Source organism: Haemorhous mexicanus, chromosome 5 (genome assembly GCF_027477595.1).
Source record: "Haemorhous mexicanus isolate bHaeMex1 chromosome 5, bHaeMex1.pri, whole genome shotgun sequence".
NCBI classification, from domain to species: Eukaryota; Metazoa; Chordata; class Aves; order Passeriformes; family Fringillidae; genus Haemorhous; species Haemorhous mexicanus.
In genome coordinates, this window is record NC_082345.1 from 68,713,429 (window position 1) to 68,734,332 (window position 20,904).

Below are 20,904 nucleotides of genomic sequence, written 5' to 3' on the forward strand. Positions count from 1 at the left end.
TATCCATGGGCTGCATGAAATGCACACTCGTAGTTTTAAAATACAGACAGAAGCATCCAGCAATATTGCAAAAATATTGAGGAGTAGTCAGGTAAAATGAGGGAATGCCAGAATAATCTCTTATATCTGTTTCAACTTCTAAAAATATTTCTGGAAGGAAAAAAATTCACGTTAAATCCTAAAAAGTTACCTGCAGTTTTAATTCCTGTTCTTGAATGCCCAACTATGTCCTTTTTATAGACTGAGAAAATGGCTGTACCAAATGTTCTCATTTCTTCTGTGTGTGCTGATAGCAATAATTTCTGACAATAAATTTGAGCTGGCTATACACCACATCTATTTTTTGTGAAATTCTTTAAAGGCTGTTTTTATGTCCACTGGAATATTTTGTTTTTAGGAATCTATAAAGCTTACAAAGTGAGATCCACTAAACTAAAGTGACAAAATAGATGGGTTATCTGGAAATTTCTCTGTTTCCACTATTTAACTGCAAAGTATGCAAAAAGTCCTGTCTTTAAAAAGTACATCCAGAGCACTCCAAGCATAAAAGAAACCATAATGAAAGGCTGAAGTGACATTCATTGCAGCAATGCTTTATTTCTCTACACTGCAGAAACTCTCTATATGCCATTAAAACTTTCTGAGAATATAGGTTTCATAGTTGTTTCAGAGTATCTTTCAGTCATTTCTCTAACAGAGCTCATACAAATTTAAGCGACAACTTTCCAAGTGGTCTAAATAAGATGAGGAGATCATCAACAATCATTGTCAATGAGGTCTTTTAAATATTGCATTCACACTGCTTATTTTGACTAGGAGCTGTAAGTCCTCTATTTCTCATCTGGAGTCTGCTTCCATCTTAGGCTCAAAAAAATGAAGAATATCCATAAGATAGGTGGTCAAATGTACACTGCTAACTCATGCCTAAAACTAAGTTTAGATACTTTAGTAAAAGCTCAACAGTCTAGAGATAGGAAATATTAATAACAAAATTTTTGTAACTACTACAAACACACCTACTGGTTTACATAACAGCAGTCTGTTCTACTGGTCAATTATCAAGAATTTTGGCATCTCAAAGTATTTTAATTAAATCCCCTCATGAGTGAAGGTAAGTACAGTCCCTCATCTTCATTGAGTGTCTCAGTAGCCCAGGTACAGGCAGCTGCTGCAGAGCTGATGTCACAGCAGCACAAAGAAAAGGTTACATAGCTGCACTTAAAATAAATTAATTGTGCCAACAAGAACTTCTCTCTATTCAAAACAAAGGCTGTCCAAACGACTGGATCAGGTGTGGATGTTGATAATGTGACATTTGAAGTTAGATGAGATGAATTCTGCCCCGAAATCCCACATATCATCTGTGTCCATCACTTTCCCCTAAATATTACCAAGCGTGGGATTTCATGTTCTTCCTAGAGTTTTACACTCCATGCTCCCAACACCTATGAATCCACAATCCACCCACCTCAAGAAGGCATATGCTACTGAGTCAATTAATATTTCCTCTTTGAGTAATTTTTACTGGCACCTGACAAAAATACTTTGGGATAGACAAAAAGACATTTCTGTTGTGACTCTTTCCATTACAATAACCAGTCTTTATACCTGCAGCTCAGCACTGGCCATTGTTACTTGATTGTTTAGCATCCTTCACTTAAATTAAATTCTTTGCTTGTTTTTCTTGCTCTGCTCCAAGGAAATGTCAGTAAGTGCTCTGGCCTCACTTTGGCCCTTTGGAGTCTCATAACCCTTGGCTACCTCAAGAGACTGTGGCTGACATTAACCAGTGTCAACCAGATTATATTGTTTGGAATAAAGATTGATGCTTGTACTTACAATGGATGTTATACAGTTAGCTGAAATATATGATGCCTATTTACCAGCTTTTTAGCTTTATGTCAAAGCATTTGTAACCAGGAAAATGAGGAATAATAAGACATTTAGTAAAAGGAAGGAAAAAGTGAAGTTTCTATGTCTATAGTTCAGGCTTCTCTACATTTCCAGCACTCCCCTTTCTATCTAAACATGACATGGATACTTAAGGTAAACCAGATTACACAGTTCATTTACTTACAGGTCTTAAGAAACAATTTATAAAAACAAACCCACCAGAACAGTAACAACTCTAATACACATAAATTTTCACTTTACGGACATCTTTGTCTTCACATTCTCTTTGCCTGTTGTAATAATAGAATGTATTGTCCCTTCTCTGGAGTTTCTTAACAAATCCAGTTTCTGGCCAGCACTCTACCTACAAGTAGAACAAAAAGAATATAAAATCACCTTAACATGCTCACATTAAATGATGCTTGTGCATGACACTGCAAGGAATATAGGGTATGCTTTCAAAGGAAACCTCCATTTGCATCTGAATACTACTTTTCTATTAACTTGCTGAACTTTTAAAAACAGATTGAGAACAAGATGACAGTTTTCAGGTTTAGTATAAAGTTATCTGATCTGAAAAGCCTAGGAATAGGAATCTAAGGATATTTAAGGGCTAATTTAAAATTGCACAAGTCAAAGCTTTCTAAAACTCCTTGTTTAGAAATATGACATTGATGCTATTCAGTTATTCAGCAATCTAAGAGGCTGCAAGTGTCTGCTTCTGTAAGGCTGACATATATTTAAAGGTTTCTTTCAGATCCTTCTGACCATGAAAAATGTGTTTTTCATTAGTAATTTAATGAAAATAAAGTAAACTTCAGACTGTATCAGTCTCAAAGACAGTAGGATCAGCCCCACATAAACTCAGCATCACCCTGCTGCTCTTTACTGTTTCATAGTGTAAAGCTTTAAATTAAAGGCTTCACCATTTGCACGTTCAACAGCTTTATGGCTTTAGTGGCTCTTTCAGCTTGAGCATCTATGACTGCTTCTGATTAAAGTAAACTGTAAAAATCAGGTAATAAGCATCCTATTTGTCTTCCAGCCAGAGCTGACAACAGGATGTCAGACTAGAGCATGCTCTAATTGGAGAGCCCCAGAAGTGGTTTCATCACTGACCTTATAGCTTCTGGCATATAGCTGTGTTATTTGCATTGTCTGTCTAAACATAACAGCCTTAATATTAATTTCACCTACATTATAATTGCATCTTTAGTAACAACTGCATTACAGACTAACGTGGACTAAACAAGAAATTTTGAAATATATAAGTTGAAAGAGAATCACTGCCAGGCCCTGGCATGCTGGAACTGAATGCTCACTCACATTACAATTAGTCGGTGGTATTCTTTAACTTTCATCAGGGTTTAACTGCCAGGGGTTGTGCCCTGCCATAAATCTTGAACACACAGATCCTATCACAATAATTACATTATTTCCTTCTGCACTTACTGAAAATTATACCACAGCCCACGATAAAATAATAAGCTGTATCTTAATATGCACATCAATGTGTTTTGCTGTGTTTTGAGTTAACTGGATGGCGAGGGAGTTTCTTGGAACTTTCTGTTCTCTCTCATGTGCACATGAGGTCAGCAAATTTTACAAGTGTGTTCTTCATACTATATTTGTTGCTTTGGAAGATAAATGACAGAGCTGTAATAAAAATGATACATTGTTTGCTGTATTACCTGTTGGTTGCTATTTTGAACCTTGAGTAGCCACTGGATATTTGGCCTCCACTCAATAGCTCATTTGATGTCCTGGGGAGCATCACTAACAGCTGCAGTGAGCAGAGGCACAAGTCCCTGGTGCAGACAAGAGCCTGTGTCACAACTGCCTTTAGTACAGCTCAAATATTTCCATTGTGGACATCATTTTGATAGAGGCCAAGCTCTGAGTGTGCACGAAGCCTGACTGTGCTACCACACAATCCAACTGTTAACTGAAGTAGCATGACACAGGACTGACTCCATGGACAATCAACAAGTTTCCTATCAAGTCTATTGACAGACCAATGGGGAAGCTTCAGAGAGCTCACTTTGAAATATTTCTTTCCTGAACACTGAATGATTCCTTTGGAGATCAGCTACATCTGTTCAAAGAGCTCAGTGATGCTTCTAAATGGACCAGACATGGGAAACAAAACACAGGGTAGGTAGTATTTCTGCTTCACTTCTGTGAAATTAGTTATTCTACACAGTTAACAACAGCTCAAGAATTCAAGTCAGACCTGTGAGGAAATACACTGTATCAGAACCTAGCCTAAATGAAAGGAAAAAAGCAGCACCTCCATTTTTATTTAATCATTTTACAAGAGACAGAAGTTTAAAGTACAAACTCTTACAAAGTTCTAAATCTTACCTCATCAACTTGTTTTACTTGTTTATATTCCACCTCATCTCTGTATCCAGCTTGCTGAAATCTGTATAAATTCTCTACATCATCTGACCATATTTTGGCACGATGCATAGATTTTGGTTTGATGTCAGCTTTAGTCATGACTTCAGAAACTTTAGGCTTCTTCCTGAAATTAGACTTAAAAAAATTAAATAGAGAAGACAGAAGCAAGTGATTTTGTCGGGGACATGGAGTAATGGATAGCACAAAATTTTAAAATAAAGGAATTACAGAGTTCAAAGTCTGAGGTTAAAACAGGGAAAAATTATAAGCAGTTGGAATCAAATTAAATGCACTACTTGATGTCAACCCAACTCATCTGTACTTCCATATACATGTTGACTCAACCTTCCTAAAAGTTAATTGTGCATATTGGCGAATAAAAAAATACTAAATGCAATAATTCTGAATTTCACATCTTTGCAGTTGCTGTCCCCTTGGGGCAGGCAGATTTCCAGATTTTTCTCTCTTGCTCCTGAAGGGGCACCAAACTGGGAATCACAGAATGAAGATCTGGGCTCTTACTGAAGAGCAGCAAACACACAGGATGGGAGAGGAGGGGAAAGGAGAAACGCACAGTCAGTGACATGGCCACAGTGCCAATGACAGAGAGGAGGTGTTCAGAGATAAACTGGATAAGGAGACAAGGCACACCACCTGCCAGAATTCCCTTTTCTACCTTTGCCCGAGCAAACAGACTGCCACTGACTTCCTCCTCACACAAAACCCATTTGCTCAGTCTGCTGAGACATAGCAAACAGGTTAATCAGCTGCTAAACCTGAAAAGAGCAGAACTGGGACAAGCTGAAACTCAAACTGAAAAGAAAATTAATTAAATAGATAAATGAGAAAAGAACCCAAACAAACTAAAAACAGCAACAAAAAAGCAATTAAAAATTGCAGACAGTGGATACTTACCAGGGATGGATTTGAACTATATTAAAAAAATAAATAATTTAATTTCTGAATTTCATTGCATTTGCTTTCCTAAGCATATCTTATTTTGCTGCTCAAATAGAACTTTTACTGCTTCTGCCAGCCAAACACACCCATCACTATCATGCCTAGCAGGTATGATCAGAGATGAGTCCCAGTTCTGAAATGTCACCAAGCTTCAGCTTCATAACTAGGAAAGTAACTCCAAGGAATGAAAGCTTCTGGATTTTGCAGTGAGAGGATGAATAGTTTCCTTCCCTGTGGGTACCATGCTGCCTCCAAACCTTGCCCAATTTTTTTACTTGGCAAGTTCCTGTATCAACAGAGAGCTTGAAAAGTTGAATGCTGAAATCATATCAAATGGAAAATGTCACTAGTCTTTTAAAAAAGCAGAAACTGGGAAAAAAAGTCTTGCACCACATGATAAATATTGGGGAAATTATATCAAGGATTATTGTTATCAGAATGTGGAACTAACAGAAAGAAGTCTGCACACCTGTCACCTGTTTGTATGAAAGCCAGCAGGAGACAAAGAAAGCCTTTCATCTCCTATCGAATACATTTATTAGAGATCAATAAAATATGTAAAAGGGCATTTTTCTGACACCACTAAACCATTTCTTTCAGTTTAGTATTCCAAGCATTCTTTTACCAGGTACTACAGCATTTTGCAATTGAAAGAAGCCATTCACTAAACTAAAGAAATTAATTTTCCCACCTGGATATGAGGTATCAAATACAAATTAACAGGATAAGCACAGATCCTTATTCTAAATTCAGGGTAGTAAGTAGGGTAAGTTTGTTTGTAGCCATCACAGGATTTTTCAAGCTCTGTATTTTTCATCAGTGTTTGATGAGAACTGTTGTCAGTCAATATTAAGTTTAGACAGTCAATATGATGAGCAATAATATTAGATCCTAATAAATGGTAAACTATAATAAAATGAAGTGTCTTGTGATAACTTACATGTCATTAGTGTTAAGTACTTGTTTACTGGACATGCTGGATTCACCTAATGAAGGTTTTTCTTCAACACATGTGGGTAGGTCTGGCTCTTCTTGAGTCACCATTAATTCACAGTGCCTGTCCACAGGCGTTCCTGCCCAAAAAATAAAGATCATATATTGAAAGTTCCAGCTTAGTGACTTCATATAATGAAAGCATCCCATTTTGGGGCAGCTATTTAAAAATTGTACTGTGTCTATTGTGTGTCCAAGTTCCAGGCACAGAGCTGTTTTCATTGTACCAGAGCAGGGGACAGCTGTACTCCAGCCAGGAATTCAGGGAAGAGATGAAAGACAACAGACAGACAAAGGCAAATAAAGAAGACAAGAGAATGGTAAGAAAATATTCAGTTTAATATTAACACTTTTCATTTAAAGGGAATTTTTGAACAGTTAAGTGGACTTTGCTGAGATGACAATGTTTGCCAACTCCTAATTTAGGGTAAACAGTGAGTGCTTTGGCCCTGGGAACACATTTTTTAATGTTAATCATAACAGTTACTGTGGAATCCTAATTAGCCGGGGCTCACTGATGGTGATTTCCTGAACAGTTACACAAGCTGTGAGGGTTTGTGGGAGGAGAGTGTCTGCTCCCTTAGGGCATCTGCCCAAGGACCACTTTCACTGCAACTTGGGGCTACAGGAAGGGGAGGAAGACATAAAACAATATATGGGGACTCAAACCTGAGCAGCAAATGAGGGAAGTGATGATGAGAACCACAGTGGTGGCATGTGAAGAGTGTGAGAATGTTTATTCCAGCAAGGTTATCTGATCAGGGACCTTGTCAGTTGGGAAATTTGGGAAAAAGGGGGAAACAAACAAAATATGCAGGCACAGCAACCTGACAAAACAAACACTGATAAACAAACCTCAGCTCCTGCACTAATAGCTGGGCTATCAAGAAACTACAGGAATGACATCCAGGGAGACCAACCTGGACTTTGCACTGGTAGGATTTAACCAGGGGGACCCAGACTTGGAGAGGTGTGGGAATCCACGTAACTCTATAGATCTGTGAGGAATGTGCAAGAGTGAGAAACAAAGATGGGAATAGACAGGAAGGAGTAGAAAATAAGTCTGTCCTGTGAAACAGGACCAGTCAGTATTACCTATCCAGCTAAGTCTCACATCTGATCATCACAGACTGTCCTACCCTATTGTATCTTCTTAAATCTTAACTGTCTCTCTACCCAAACTCTGTATTCCACGTGTGTGTGTGTGCTGCAAGGACAAAGTGGAAGCTCCTGGTGAGATCTTAGTATGATGCCAGCTCTGGGTATGAGCACCTGTGATATCTGGAGGAGGTGGGGGTACTAAATTTCCATACACTGGAGCAGGAACAGGATGTATCCTGAAAAATTAGCTACTAGGGGTGGGCTGTCATGAGTGAGGGGCTCCATGTCAGCAGGTGGAGCAGGACTGTGGGTCACAGCCTGTGTGCCTGGTGCTGGGGAGGAGTGGTGTCTGTACCTTCACCCATTTTGGTATACCTAGGGTGCACACCCATATGACGATGTTCACAGGGGTCCCAGGATGAGGGAAGAGACAAGAAAGTTGACTCCATGTTCAGAAGGCTTGATTTATTATTTTATGATATAAATTATATTAAAACTATACTAAAAGAATAGATAAAAGGATTTTCATCAGAAGGCTAGCTAAGAATAGAAAAAGAATGAATAACAAAGGTTTGTCTCTGACAAAGACAGTCTGGACACGTGGACTGGGATTGGCCATTAATTAGAAACAGCCACATGAGACCAATCACAGATCCACCTGTTGCATTCCACAGCAGCAGATATTCATTGTTTACATTTTGTTCCTGAGGCCTCTCAGCTTCTCAGGAGGAAAAATCCTAAGGAAAGGATTTTTCATAGAACATGTCAGTGACACACCTGTATTCACCAGCAAACTTGAAGCTGAAGAGTAGGGGTACTTGGCTCCAGGCCAGGGTATCCAGCAGGACAGGGAGCCCTGCTGCATCCTCAGCCCGGACAAGGAGCATCATGTCCCCAGGCAGGAGGGGCCCTGGGGCACAGCAGGAGGAGATGGCTGTACTGCCTACATCACTTAACTCAAGCCAGCAAATACATGACCCGCCTCAGAAGAGCCAGTAAGAGATTTCAGAGGATGTTAAGGGGTTGGAAGGGCCTTAAAGATCATCTCGTTCCAACCCCCTGCCATGAGCAGGGACACCTTCCATTAGATCAGGCTGGTCAAATCCCCATCCAACCAGGCCTTGAACTGTCCCAGAGCTGGGGCAGCAAAACCTCCTTAGGAAACCTGTCCAGCGCCTCACAGCCCGCACTGTAAAATAAATCTTCCCAGTATCTAATCTAAGCTCCTCTCTTTCCAGTGGCTTCTGCCTACTCTACCCGACAGTCCCCTGTACATCCCGAAGTGCTCTGGCAGACGTCCCGGCCTGCACCCGGAACTGCGCTGCGACCGTAACTTCACCCTGCTCCCACCGCCCTGGCCACAACCCGCCCACCCAGCCCTTAAGGCCCACCTCACTTCAAGAGAGGCAATACGGGGACTCTTGTCAGGCGGGGCGGGGCGGGGCCGCGGCGCGATGTCGGCGCCCTTACGGCCTCCCCGCAGCCCCTCACGGCTGACCCCTTACGGCGCCAACGGTCGCCAGGCAACCGCCCGCCATGGCCTCTTTAAAAAGGCCGTGCCCGCCCCTGATAGGCCAGCGGGGGGGCGGGGCCGCCTCGGGATTGGCTGGGGGCCGGGCCGGCGGGCGGGCGGGCCGGCGGGCGGAAGCGCGCGCCGCCCGCCATGAGCCGTTTCGGGGGCCGCACGCGCGAGTACCCGGCGCTGTCCATCGACCGCTTCGACCGCGACAACCTGCGCGCGCGGGCCTTCTTCCTGTCGCACTGCCACAAGGGTGAGGGCCCGCCGGGAGGGTCTCCCGCCGCCCGTCCCTCCCCCTGTGCCTCCCTCCCCCCTCGCGTTGTCCCCGCCCCGCGTGTCCCCCGTCTGACCCGTGCCTCTCTCCCCAGATCACATGATGGGGCTGCGGGCCACAGCCCTGAAGAGGCGGCTGGAGGTCAGGTACGGGCTGGAGGCGGGGCGGCCTCAGGGGAGGCTGAACTCAGCGCGGGGAACTGCCATGGGTCAGAAATCCCAGCATTGGAACGGGACAGGGATACCTCCCACTAGACCGCTTTGCTCCTACCTGGCCTCGGACTCTTTCAGGGATGGGGTATCCGCAACTTCTCCGGGCAATTTGTTCCGGTGCCTCACCGCCCTCACTCATTCTAAAAAATATCTTCCTTCTATCTCATCTAGGCCTGCCCCCTTTCAATTTAAAGTCAGCCCCCCCCCACCCTTGTCCACACCGTGTCCTTGTAGAAAGTCGCTCTCTATAATTTTTAAAAGCCTCCTTTAAATATCAAATGGTAGCAGTAATGTCCTCCCCAGAATTTTCTTTTCTCTAGGCTGAAAAACCCCAGCTATTTCAGCCTTGCCTTCAGAGGAGAGATGCTCCAGCCCTCTGAGCATCTTGGTGGCCTCCTCTGGACCTGCTCCAACAGGTCCCTGTCCTTGCTGTGCTGGGGCCCCAGAGCTGGCTGCAGCACTGCAGGTGGGGCTCACAGGAGTGGGGCAGAACTCCCTGCCCTGTCCTGCTGCCCAGTGCTGGTGATGCAGCCCAGGATAAGATTGACTTTCTAGGCTGCATGTGCACACTGCTGGCTCATGGCCAGCCTCTCATCCACCAGTACCCTGAAGTCTTCTGCAGGGCTGCTGTTAACCCATTTATCCCTCAGTCTGTTTTGATAGCAGGGGTTGCCCAGACTCAGAAACACTTGGCCTTGTTGAACTCCACAATGTTCATGAGCTTGATGAGGAGATCCTCTGTTATTCCCTGGAAGTGTTCAGTGCTGTGCCTGTGCAGTGAAGGGGCCAGCTGTGCTCTCTGAGATGTATAAGCAAGCAGGTAGCCAGCAGTTTGAGGGAGACAGTTATTCCCCTCTGGCCAGCATGTATGAGACTTCTGGGGTACTGTGTCCAGCCCTGGGCTCCCCTGGGTGGTAAATTGATGGGTGTTTTGGTCAGCATCAGCGTGCTGGTCTGGGGCCAGGGCCATGTGATGTGTGAGGAGAGGCTGAGAGAGCCGGATGTCTTCAGCCTTAGGAGTAGGAGACAACCATATATCACTGCTTGCAGGTAGGGGTAGAGGAGCTGAAGCCAGACTTTTCATGGAAGTGCATAAAGAAAGGGCAAGGGACACCTTTTTCACCGTGAGGATGACCAAATGTGGCAATGAGCCTAGGGAGGTTGTGGACCAGTTCCTAGGCTCTCTTTGATTTATTAGAGTAGATATTGCATTTCCTTTGATGCAAGGAGAGAATCTCTTTGCTCATCAGGTCTCTGTACATCAGCTCAAGCTTCATAAGGAGTATTCTTTGTTCTGCTGTGTGCTGAGTGTCCCAAATGCCTGTTCCAGGGGTGTGTGCAGGGGTAGAGAAACAGCAGATAGGTCATGACCATGTACCACACGCTGCATTTGTGTCTGCACCAAACCATGCAGGCAGGGGCACACAGGGGCAGGTTTGGGTTTGCTGTGCTGAAGAGAAGCCTGCAGGCTTCCAGCTCTGCAGATCTCCTCACATGAGAGGTTTCTGAGGGCAGGGTTTGATGTTCTGGGTGCCAGGTGCTGATGTGTCGTTAGATTGTTCCTCATGTCTACTTTAAAAAACACTTATCTGTGTTTTTTGTTTCCTCACAGCTTGAAAGTTAAACTATACTGCTCACCAGTAACTAAGGAATTGTTGTTGACTAACTGGAAATACAAGTTTTGGGAGAATCATATTGTGAGTTTGTGTTTATTTTGAAAATAGCACTTTCCAAGCAGTGATTCTCAGAGAAAAGCAGCTCTCTGCTCCTCAGGAGTGTCTGAATATTGGTGTTGATACAGTGTTTCAGGCCTTGAGTACTTCCAACAATGTGCCTTTCCTGCTGCTTGCTATATGGCATTGGTTTATTGCTATTTGTTATTTAATTATTTTTCCCCAAAAAAAATTTTTCCTTTTCTCTCAACCTCAGCTTTACATGGCCTTCATCCTTACATTGATCATTTGTGCGTTTGAATTTGTATTCATTTTCTTACCTTGCTCATGTCTCTTTGCTTCTGTCCTTTATTTCTCTTTGACTTCATTGAAAGTCTCTTGTTGCTTGGAGTGTATATAATCTGAAGTTATATGAATTTCTGATTCCTTTTTGGAAAATGGACTATAACATGAAAAAGTTGTAGTATAAAATCACTGAAAAACTTAACAAATTTACATTATTTCTAGTGTTTGGAGCCAGACTGCAAAGAATCAGTGTACAGGTGACTTGAAGTTATTTCCTTCCCTTTGCAGATGCAGGCATTATGAAATGGAATATGAGTTTTTTTACAAAAATAAAAATAATTATGTCTGCACAAATACAGGAATATATGCTCCTGGTGATTTGTGGACTCTGCTTCTGGTAATAGGGGGCAGTGGAAAGTCCTGCAGCACAGAGCTGTTCTAGCAAGATCCACTGCTGTGGCACTGGGATTTTGGGCTTTGTAGTCATCCAAAATAAGGCATGTGATCCATCCAGAGGAACAAGAGCTGTTGCTGATAAAAGTCCAACATGCTCTAACTCTTTTAGGCATGCACACCTTGCCTGAGGTATCTCTATTTAATTCTTAGATAACTTTAAGGAAAATTTATTCCACTGGAAATGGAAATTTATGACTTACTATGGGAAAATTAGTTTAATTTTACAGGCTTAGCATTAACCACAGTGAGTGCTACAAATGTCTACATAATAAATAATTAGACATAAACATTAAACAGAATGCTCAGTAAATCCTATAATGCAATTAATCATTTTGTTACAGGTTGCATTGGAAGTTGAAACACCAACTCAGATTTCTTTAGAAGATGAAACATCTGGTGAAGTAAGTTACAGGAAAAAAAGATTCATATGTCAGTCATAGGTAGTAATGCTGTTTACATGAGTGTAGGAAACACAGCTGCAGCATCTGAGGCGCACAAGCTTTTTTTAAAATATATGTGCCCCTCCTGTAGTTTTCCTGTAGTGACAGAAAAAGGGGTGGGAGTTCTAATCTAAAAAAGGCTTGGTTCAGACTAGATATAAGGAAGAAGCATTTTCCAATGAGGATGGTGAAACACTGGAACAGGTTGCCCAGAGAGGTGGTGGATGCCCCATCCCTGGAAACATTCGAGGTCAGGATGAGGCTCTGAGCAGTCTGACCTAGTTGAAGATGTCCCTGCTTATTGCAGGGGACCTGGACTGGATGAGCTTTAAAGGTCCCTTCCAACCCAAACTGTTCTGTACTTGCTTACCAGGAACCAAGGAAGTAGAACTGTCTTCTGTCCAACTTGCTTTATAAGCACCATACAATTCTTGGTCCTCTTTTCTGCCATGACAGGATGGTGGCTGCAGTGTGAAGAGACTCTCTGGTTTTAAAGCAATGCTGAATGCTCCAGGAAGCTGTGGGGAGTAATGCATTGCTCTCACTGTGCTGACAAAAGTCAACTACAGGTAGTACTTACTACAGTCTGAAAATAATGCTAACCCCTCTCTTCCAGAAAGAAGATGTAGTGGTGACACTTCTGCCAGCTGGTCACTGTCCAGGTTCAGTCATGTATGTCCTTTCAACACTTTAAATGTTTCACCACCTGGCATTTAATGAGGAGTTTGACCCAAATGTTGCTGTCTGCAGGTTTCTGTTTGAAGGTGAGAATGGCACTGTGTTGTACACAGGGGATTTCAGGCTTGCAAAAGGAGAAGCAGCCAGAATGGAGCTTTTGCATTCAGGGACCAGGTGAGCTATTTGTGGGATATAAAAGAACAGAAGATCATATGGCATGGACAATTTGGCTAGGTATTCATTATTTTTTCCACATTTTTATTCTAGATTAAATATAATTGCAATACTGCAGTTACAAACCCCCTTTGACGTATTCTTTGTAATGAAGAGGTAGAATTACCTCCATTTGAAGAGAGAGGAAGTGGTGTGTCTTAGCACTGTGGTATAATGTTTACTCTGATATTACATTTCTATCCTCCAGGGTAAAAGACATCCAGAGTGTGTATTTGGACACTACTTTTTGTGATCCCAAATTTTATCACATACCAAGCCGGGTAAGTCTAATAAATTGTGCGAAGAAAGGCCATTAAAGCTGTTAATTAATTAACTATCCCTTTGTTAGGAAGGTCTTACAAGGCAATGCCATTTTGCATTACTCAATCACAGCACTTTGGAAGTATTTTCCGAGATAATTGACAGCACTTTCCACACTTTTCAGGAGGAATGTTTAAATGGGATCTTGGAGTTAGTGCGAAGCTGGACCTCACTGTCCCGTAATCATGTTGTGTGGCTGAACTGCAAAGCTGCTTATGGATATGAGTATTTATTCATAAACCTCAGTGAGGAACTTGGAATCAAGGTAATGTTTCTCTAATTGCTGCTTTGGAACAGATCCTCAGTAATGATTGTGGCCAACACTGAGCTGGCAATGGCTGTTCAGAGGGCTGCTCTGTTACAGTTTATGCCTGTTTCATTAACTTCCCTTGAAAAATGCAGTTGTGCTCAAAATGAGGTAACTAGTTGACTTCAGTCTGGAACATCTGGACTTTCCAAAGAGAAGTTAATTCCCAGTTTTCAAGCTCAGTGTTTACCTCACTCCCTTTTATTTTGTGAGTGATAAACATCATTTGCATACAGCATTAATAGTTAGTATATATATTCTGATTTTCTCATGAGTATTCATCCTTCTTCAGTAAAGGTAGTATGTTCTACTTGTTCTAGATGTCCAAGTTTTGGCTGACACATCTCTGCTTGGACATTATTGGGAGCAATAATTTAAATACCTGCCAGCATTTGGGGGAAGCAGAATCACATCTATACAGCTGCTCCAGCTGCAGTCTGGCAACCACTAATAAAGAGTAAACTCTGGCTTTCTCTAGGTGCACACAAACAAACTTGATATGTTCAGGAACATGCCGGAAATCCTGTGCCATGTTACCACAGACCAGCGCACGCAGATTCACGCCTGTCGACATCCTCGGGTGCGTTTGTTCTGCAAAGCCTCCCCTGACCTTGCTGTGAAAGTGTGGTTATAGGTGCTGATGTTTGGGGCCTCTTGGGTTAATGAAGATTGGTGAAATGGTGACTTAATGTGAAGCAGAGTGAAAGCCTTAGTTCGTGGGTTGAAGTTGTTTTGTTTTGTTTTTTTAAGGAAAAAAAGGGGAAAAATATATTAGCTTATGCTAGAAGTAATTTAATTGTATTTGAAGCCTGAAAATTCTGGTTCTAAGTGAAGTGAGACAAGCAGCAGAGTAGAACAATCAGGTGTTACCCATTTCAGTCTATCAAAAGCAGCTCAGATGGTGCCTGTGTGGTTTTAGCATGTGGCCATCCATTTCCATGATGTCACTCAGGCTGGAGGCTCCAGCTTGGGGGAACACAGGTAGAACCTGAGATGGCACATTGGGGCATTGATCTCTGGCTGATTTACTTTGCCAGCTGCACTGAAGAACCAAGGTGTGACAGGGTCTTTCAAGGGAATTAGAAGTGAGAGAGGGATGTGGTTTGGCTAGATACTATGCTGCTTAATTTCTGGGTAAGAAAGGTCACTGTTGAACTTAATTTTATATCCATTGGACAGGATGATGACTGCTTCCGAGGGAACAGACTGCCCTGTGGGATGACTTGTCTCAATGGAACTCCCGTGCACGTAATCAGCATCAAACCCTCCACAATGTGGTTTGGGGAAAGGAAAAAGAAAACCAATGTCATAGTGAGGTGAGCATTTGGGCCACCCAGAAAACTGTTGTTTCAGGTTTGTATCTTACCTGATATGTGTATAATTGAATCTCAGAATGGACTTCAACAAGAGTAGGTTATGCTGGTCTGTTGACCAGGAGGAACAGCAGTTACCTAACTTCTGTGTCTCTTCTGGTTTTTTAGGACTGGGGAGAGAACATACAGAGCTTGTTTCTCTTTCCACTCTTCGTACAGCGAGGTTTGTATACTTCTAGTACTGAGTATACATTGACTAAGAAAATGTAAAAGAGTTTTGATTATTCTGGAGTGGATTACATGATTTATCATAATAAGAAAAAATCCTGTCAGTAATAAGATGTAAGGAGATAGGAAGTTCTGAATGCTGAAGACAGAAATTTGTTTTAATATGTGCAGAGGAACTTATTAAAGTAGGGCAGAATTACAAGCCTATTTCCTGTTCTGTTCTCAATGTATAGGTCACTTCTACAATTGTTTTGACTCCCTTTTTATTTTAGATTATTGTGTAACAATGCAATGCTTAAAGTATGGAGTTTTAGTTTACAATATATTGTTTATCTGCTGTGACTTAGATTTGGGTGGGTTTGCCTTCCTTTCTCAGCCCACATATTTAGACCAAATTTTCTCTCATCCTGACTGCTGCTCTTGCCCCTTTTCCTGTGTTAAAAGACTAAAAGAAAATTGGTCATAGCAGCATCTTCCCCACAATCACACACTTTCATTTAACGTGACTCAATACAGCTCTAAAAACACTTTCTCCTAAGAAACTGAACTGAAACTGGATCAGTGCTAACAATGAACTGTCACAAAGTCTTGCACTACAAAATGGAGGAAGGCAGTCCTGTTTTTAACCTCCTGATTAAGTATAAATTTGCTCTGCCATGCAGAATTTTAAATGGAGGTCCCAGTGTGGAATTTGCTGGTGGAATATGGGGGATAGTGTAACTCTAACACTCCTACCTCCACATGCAAAAATAGATGGGTCCTTGTCTTGGTTTGAGACAATTTAAAGGAGAACACTCAGGAATGAGTTGTCTCTCTTTACAGGTTCAACTAATCCCTTTCCACCAGTAAGGAATGAACTGGAGTAGATAGATGTGAAAAAATAAGTTTCCTAACAAGTGCACCAGCAACAGGCAAAAAAAAAAAAACAGTAAATGACTGCTAGATACAAAATTGCAATAACATTATGGGCCACGGCAGGGCAGTCCTGCTGTCTGTACAGATAGCAGTGTAACCTGCAAATGTTTCCAGTGCTCAGCAGGAGTGCTCCAAAAAAAGCCTCAGCAGGAGTGCCCCAAGCCAGACACAATTCCTGAAGAAATTTACAGGAGATCATCTAGAAGATGACAGTGTAAGGCTTGGAAAAAACCACTGTGTTTTGTCATAATGGGCTTTTACAGGATACTTCAGGAGAGGCTTTAGGAATAGGAAAGGAATACCTGATCAGTAAGAAAAATGTGTATTTGAGAAGACCAGCAGCAGAAAGGACAAAAGGACAAGGAATCACTGGATCACATTCCAGGTCTGCCCAGCCATTTATTTCAGGGACAGTGATGGTCTTGTGTAGTAATTGATAATTGCAATGAGGTGTTAGGTGAGGCTGAGTTCTCAGCAACCTTTCAGGCCTGTTTCCTTGTTCCAGAGATACCCACTTTGACAGAGTAGTGGGCTACACTGGTCTTTTCATAAAGACTACTAGTAGTACTTTTGGATGTGCTTGCATCAGTGCTGCCTTTAAGTGGCACTCTAAACTGTTGATGTAATTTGTTAAATTGCTTCTTCTTTTCTGGAATTCAGATCAAGGATTTCCTGAGCTATATCTGTCCTGTGAACGTGTATCCCAATGTACTGCCAATGGGTGGGACAGAGGACAAAATTCTGGAAATGTAAGTGACAAGGGGCTGCTGGAGGGAGATGATCCAAACTCTGTTCCTGTAAGGACAATTCCCCTCCTGAATCCCAGCCTCTCAGGAGGGCCACTGCCTTTTCAGATTTTTCTTCTATATTCAGTCCCACAGACTTGGGCTTTCTGAAGCACACAAGTATGTTGATCTGAGTCTCAGAGTTTGTATTCTACTTCTATCTGTGTGTAGAGGCTTTTCTGCTGGTAAACCCTGTTTGGGAGGAAGCTGAATACAGATTCATCTGACTCTGTTCTGCAACCCATTTCTATTTCTCATTGCTACTTCTGAGAAGTTTCTTTCAAAGGTGATTTCTCTGGGGACTTGAACCCCTCCCCTGCACAGCATCAGAGAGGCCAGTTCTGCTGTGCTGTTGTAGGTGTTGGCAGCTTAAAGAGCACCCTCAGGGAGCAGGAGAGCTGTGGTGTGTCAGTCTGGACAGAACAAAGATCCCTGTTCCTTTTTCCTTTCCTCCTTAGTAAGAAGGGAGACTTCCACATAATAATCAGTGAATAAAATTGCAGTCAGATTTTGAACCCTGTCAGCTTGTCTTCTCTAAGGAAGGAACGACAAGATATTTTCCAAAAAATGTACATGTTTTAAGGTAAATATATTTGAAAAGACAGATTTCTACCTTTCAGCTGCTGAAGCTCACCAATGAATCAAGATTTTGCCCTAGGTATTGCTGCCTTTGCTTTAACATTTTTGCTGCAGTGCCTATGAAAGGCATGGAGCAGTGTACTTAAAACAAGTTAAAGGATTTACTTTTGCTCCTGAAAGCATCTGCTGAGTTCTAAATATTAACTGCTTTTTTCATTCCCTTCAGATTAAAGCCATTATGCAGGTCATACAGGAGAATCATGGAACCCAGGTACAAGCCCTTAGGAACCCTGAAGAGAGCCCACAAGAGAGAATTATCTGATACAGGTAAAGGTTCTGCTGCTGCTACTGCACCTTAAATGGAAGTCTGAGACTAAGCAGAGGTGCCAAAAGCTTTGGTGTTCACCACAGTCTGTCTGTGTGCTCACAGCAACAGCTGGAAAGGAGAAATAGAAATTATGTGAACTTAGGTCTTAGGAGGATGAGAGAGCACTAACTGTGTGAAAACACACACTTGTTTGCAGTCTTAAAATGTACTTAATGCTCAACAGCCCTTTAGGTTTTTGGATGGAGTTTGTTCCCTCAGTCCCAGAACAGCCCTAGGAAAGCTTGTTCTGTCTCTCTGAGACACTGTGCTAGGCAAGGCAAGCACTGTCAATATCATCCTGCAAAATCTCCAGCTGGGTTAAAGAATATTTTCCTCAATTTATACTAAATTAATTTTTATTAGAAATTTGCTCTCAGTAAGATTTTAGCAGAGATGTGAACTTTTCTTAGTGATTTTCTGTTTGTTTCTTGCCAGATGAAGATGATCTCTTTGAGTCAGAATTAATTTCTACAAGGCCTAAGATTCCAAAAGGGCAGAGAGGAGAGAGCAGGCCCTCCAGCACGGGACAGGCTGAAAACTCTGAAGGAAACATTAATGAGAGCACAGAAAGTTACAAAGGGACCACAACTTACACCTCCCTCAAGGTAGACTTCGTGGACTGTGAAGAATCAAATGATGATGATGATGATGATGATGATGAAGAAGAAGAACCTGAAAAAAATACAGTTCAATTTCTTTCCCATGAGCCAGATGCCACTTCCACATCCAATTTCAATGGAGTAACTAGTGACCAGCAGGAGTCTAATGCCAGTGTCCCTTGCTGGGATGAATTTTTTACAGGTAATAAACTAGAGGAAAGCTCTGAAAATGAGGACAACCTCCCATCTTCAGCAGATGCTGGTGGGTCCCAGTCACTCTTCAGTGATTCAGATGGAGTAAGTGACTCGACACACATCTCCTCCCAAAATTCTTCTCAGTCAACACACATATCAGAGCAGGGGAGCCAGGGCTGGGACAGCCAAATGGACACAGTGCTCATCACCTCCCAGGAGAGAAGTGCCCTGGACCTCAGCACAGGTGGGAGCAGAGCAGTGTTTCCTGTGCTGCAGGGGAGTCCCAGGGACACTCAGCTGGACAGCAGCAGGGGGAAGCCACCAGGTCAGGACAGACTTTGTGCCCACGATGGTGCCTGTGGCTTGAAAAGCAAAGGCTGTGAGAAAGCTGCAGAAGATGGCACTGCCCACATTCAGGATGTGCTGGCAGAAATAAGTGACAGCTCCAGGACTCCTGATCTGGAGCTGAGGAGGGACTCCCAGAGCTCCTCTGACTTTGAAATTCCCTTGACTCCTGGTGCTGAAGCACCTCAGCCAGATAAACTGCACTATTTATACAAGAAGCTTGCAGCAGGTGAAAACATAATCACTGAGAAAAAAGTCTGAGAACGGGTATAACTGATGACCTTGTGGTAATACCCAGCATGTCTATTAATACCTGAATTATTTTTCTCTTTCCTGCTGGTTACTGTCTGCAGCTATGCTGAGTCATGCTTTATTCAGAAGTATCTTACTCTCAGGACCAGGCACTTGCAGCCTGTGTACCTTTATTGTTCCTTCCATGAAACACTGAAAAGGAAGTATTCCCAGGAGGGACAGTAAAAGTCTTCTACCTCCCAAGGTCCAATTCTCCAGGACTGTAAGCAGACAAAAAATGGACCAGACAAAACTAAGGGTAGGACACTAAATGAAATTTAGTGTTTATCATGAGCTCTAAGAGTTTGCCTTTGTAATGTGATCTCAGGTTTTAATAAAATAGCACACTATTAACTGTGGGGAGGAAGACCTAAGAATGACCATGCAAACAAGGCAGTTGTAATTTGGCTTTAGTCCCTATTACCATTGTTTATCATTATTATAACAACTTAATCAGTACTCACTGCAGTTATTTTTAAAAATAACTGCAGAACAGATTAGAGAATTGCTGAAGTTGTGAGGGGGTTTTAATTTGTTTTAAATCAAATTGTTCATTTCAAAAAGTTTTTCTTGACACTGAGCTTTAACTCCTGAGTTAGGTACTGCAGACTGCTGTCTTTGCTTCACCTCCAACTGCAAACAACTTGTCATCACTTCCTCTGTGTTCTGGTTTGTTCTGAATTTCTTCAGAAATATTTAAAATCCTGTGGTTCTCAAGTTACCAGCCCTGTCCTGCTCTGGCAGGTAACTGAGCCACAGAAGGTAACCTGGTATCCCACACAGGCTCTTGTACTACAAAACGTCACCTCCTCTGCAACACTCTGTAGACTTCACTGTTTTAAATCAAGACAATATTTACTCCATGCACATGTGCCATCATAACTCTCATGAAATTCTTAGCTTCTAACCTAGAAATGTAATTCAGGTTTTCCTAAACTAGAGTGCCTACAAGATATCTAAAACACAGAAGTCATCTAAAAATCCCTGAGGTTTTCCACCCATGGTTTTAAGTCCCAAAGAATGAAACATAATTTAGTACAACATTCCTCCTCTCTGAGTGTGCCTTCAGTTGTTGTGCCATGTTTAGTGACATGTGAATGTTAAACCAACCAGCATTCTGCCACAGGGAACAGAGGCAGGAGGGACAAAGCATTGCCATAATCTATGTATGATTCTAAGAAAGATCCATGTATTTCTCCACTGTTACCTTTCCTGCTGTTTGTGGGATGTGTTAACCTAAATTCCAAATGTGAACTACCAACTTTGGGGTTTTTCTAGCAAGCCTGAGTGAGTGGAACTGCTGTTGGAACTACCTCTGTGAATAAAGTCAGACAAAACAGAACCTCTTCTGTTGGCTCATTTCACATCTGAAAACTGTGCATGTAAGTTCAGGGCTGCCTTTAACAGGATGCTCAAATATATAGGAATGCAGTCTGTTCAGGCAAGTGTAAATTTATATCAGTTCTCACCAGCCCTAAACTGAAAACACATCACTTCCTCATGGTCCCTCTGCTGGAGTCCTTACACTCCTAGAAAATTTGGGTACAAGCCAGGAATTA

At 42.3% G+C, this 20,904-nt stretch overlaps 2 protein-coding genes across 6 annotated transcripts; one reads left to right on the forward strand and one right to left on the reverse strand.

The window, feature by feature from the left end:
- Positions 1 to 572: 572 nt before the first annotated feature.
- MEIG1 (meiosis/spermiogenesis associated 1) lies at positions 573 to 9,434 on the reverse strand. Of its 4 annotated transcripts, none has more exons than XM_059847473.1 (4): positions 9,414 to 9,434; positions 6,197 to 6,329; positions 4,258 to 4,420; positions 573 to 2,257 (listed from the first exon to the last, which is right to left on the reverse strand). In XM_059847473.1, exons 2-4 carry the CDS (start codon positions 6,298 to 6,300, stop codon positions 2,129 to 2,131), a joined length of 396 nt encoding a protein of 131 aa, XP_059703456.1. In that variant the 5' UTR covers positions 6,301 to 6,329; positions 9,414 to 9,434; the 3' UTR covers positions 573 to 2,128. The 4 variants fall into 4 exon arrangements, with proteins under 4 accessions (XP_059703456.1, XP_059703454.1, XP_059703453.1 ...); XM_059847471.1 differs by lacking the exon at positions 9,414 to 9,434 and adding an exon at positions 8,742 to 8,902; XM_059847470.1 differs by lacking the exon at positions 9,414 to 9,434 and adding an exon at positions 8,128 to 8,314.
- On the forward strand, positions 8,989 to 20,687 carry DCLRE1C (DNA cross-link repair 1C). 2 transcript variants are annotated; one of them, XM_059847466.1, is made up of 14 exons: positions 8,989 to 9,122; positions 9,238 to 9,289; positions 10,968 to 11,052; positions 12,111 to 12,170; positions 12,826 to 12,881; positions 12,960 to 13,061; positions 13,309 to 13,381; positions 13,546 to 13,686; positions 14,207 to 14,308; positions 14,908 to 15,044; positions 15,210 to 15,264; positions 16,845 to 16,933; positions 17,775 to 17,875; positions 18,351 to 20,687. In XM_059847466.1, the coding sequence occupies exons 1-14, from the start codon at positions 9,014 to 9,016 to the stop codon at positions 19,313 to 19,315; spliced, it is 2,127 nt and encodes a 708-aa protein (XP_059703449.1). In that variant the 5' UTR covers positions 8,989 to 9,013; the 3' UTR covers positions 19,316 to 20,687. The 2 variants fall into 2 exon arrangements, with proteins under 2 accessions (XP_059703449.1, XP_059703450.1); XM_059847467.1 differs by lacking the exons at positions 10,968 to 11,052; positions 12,111 to 12,170.
- Positions 20,688 to 20,904: the final 217 nt, after the last annotated feature.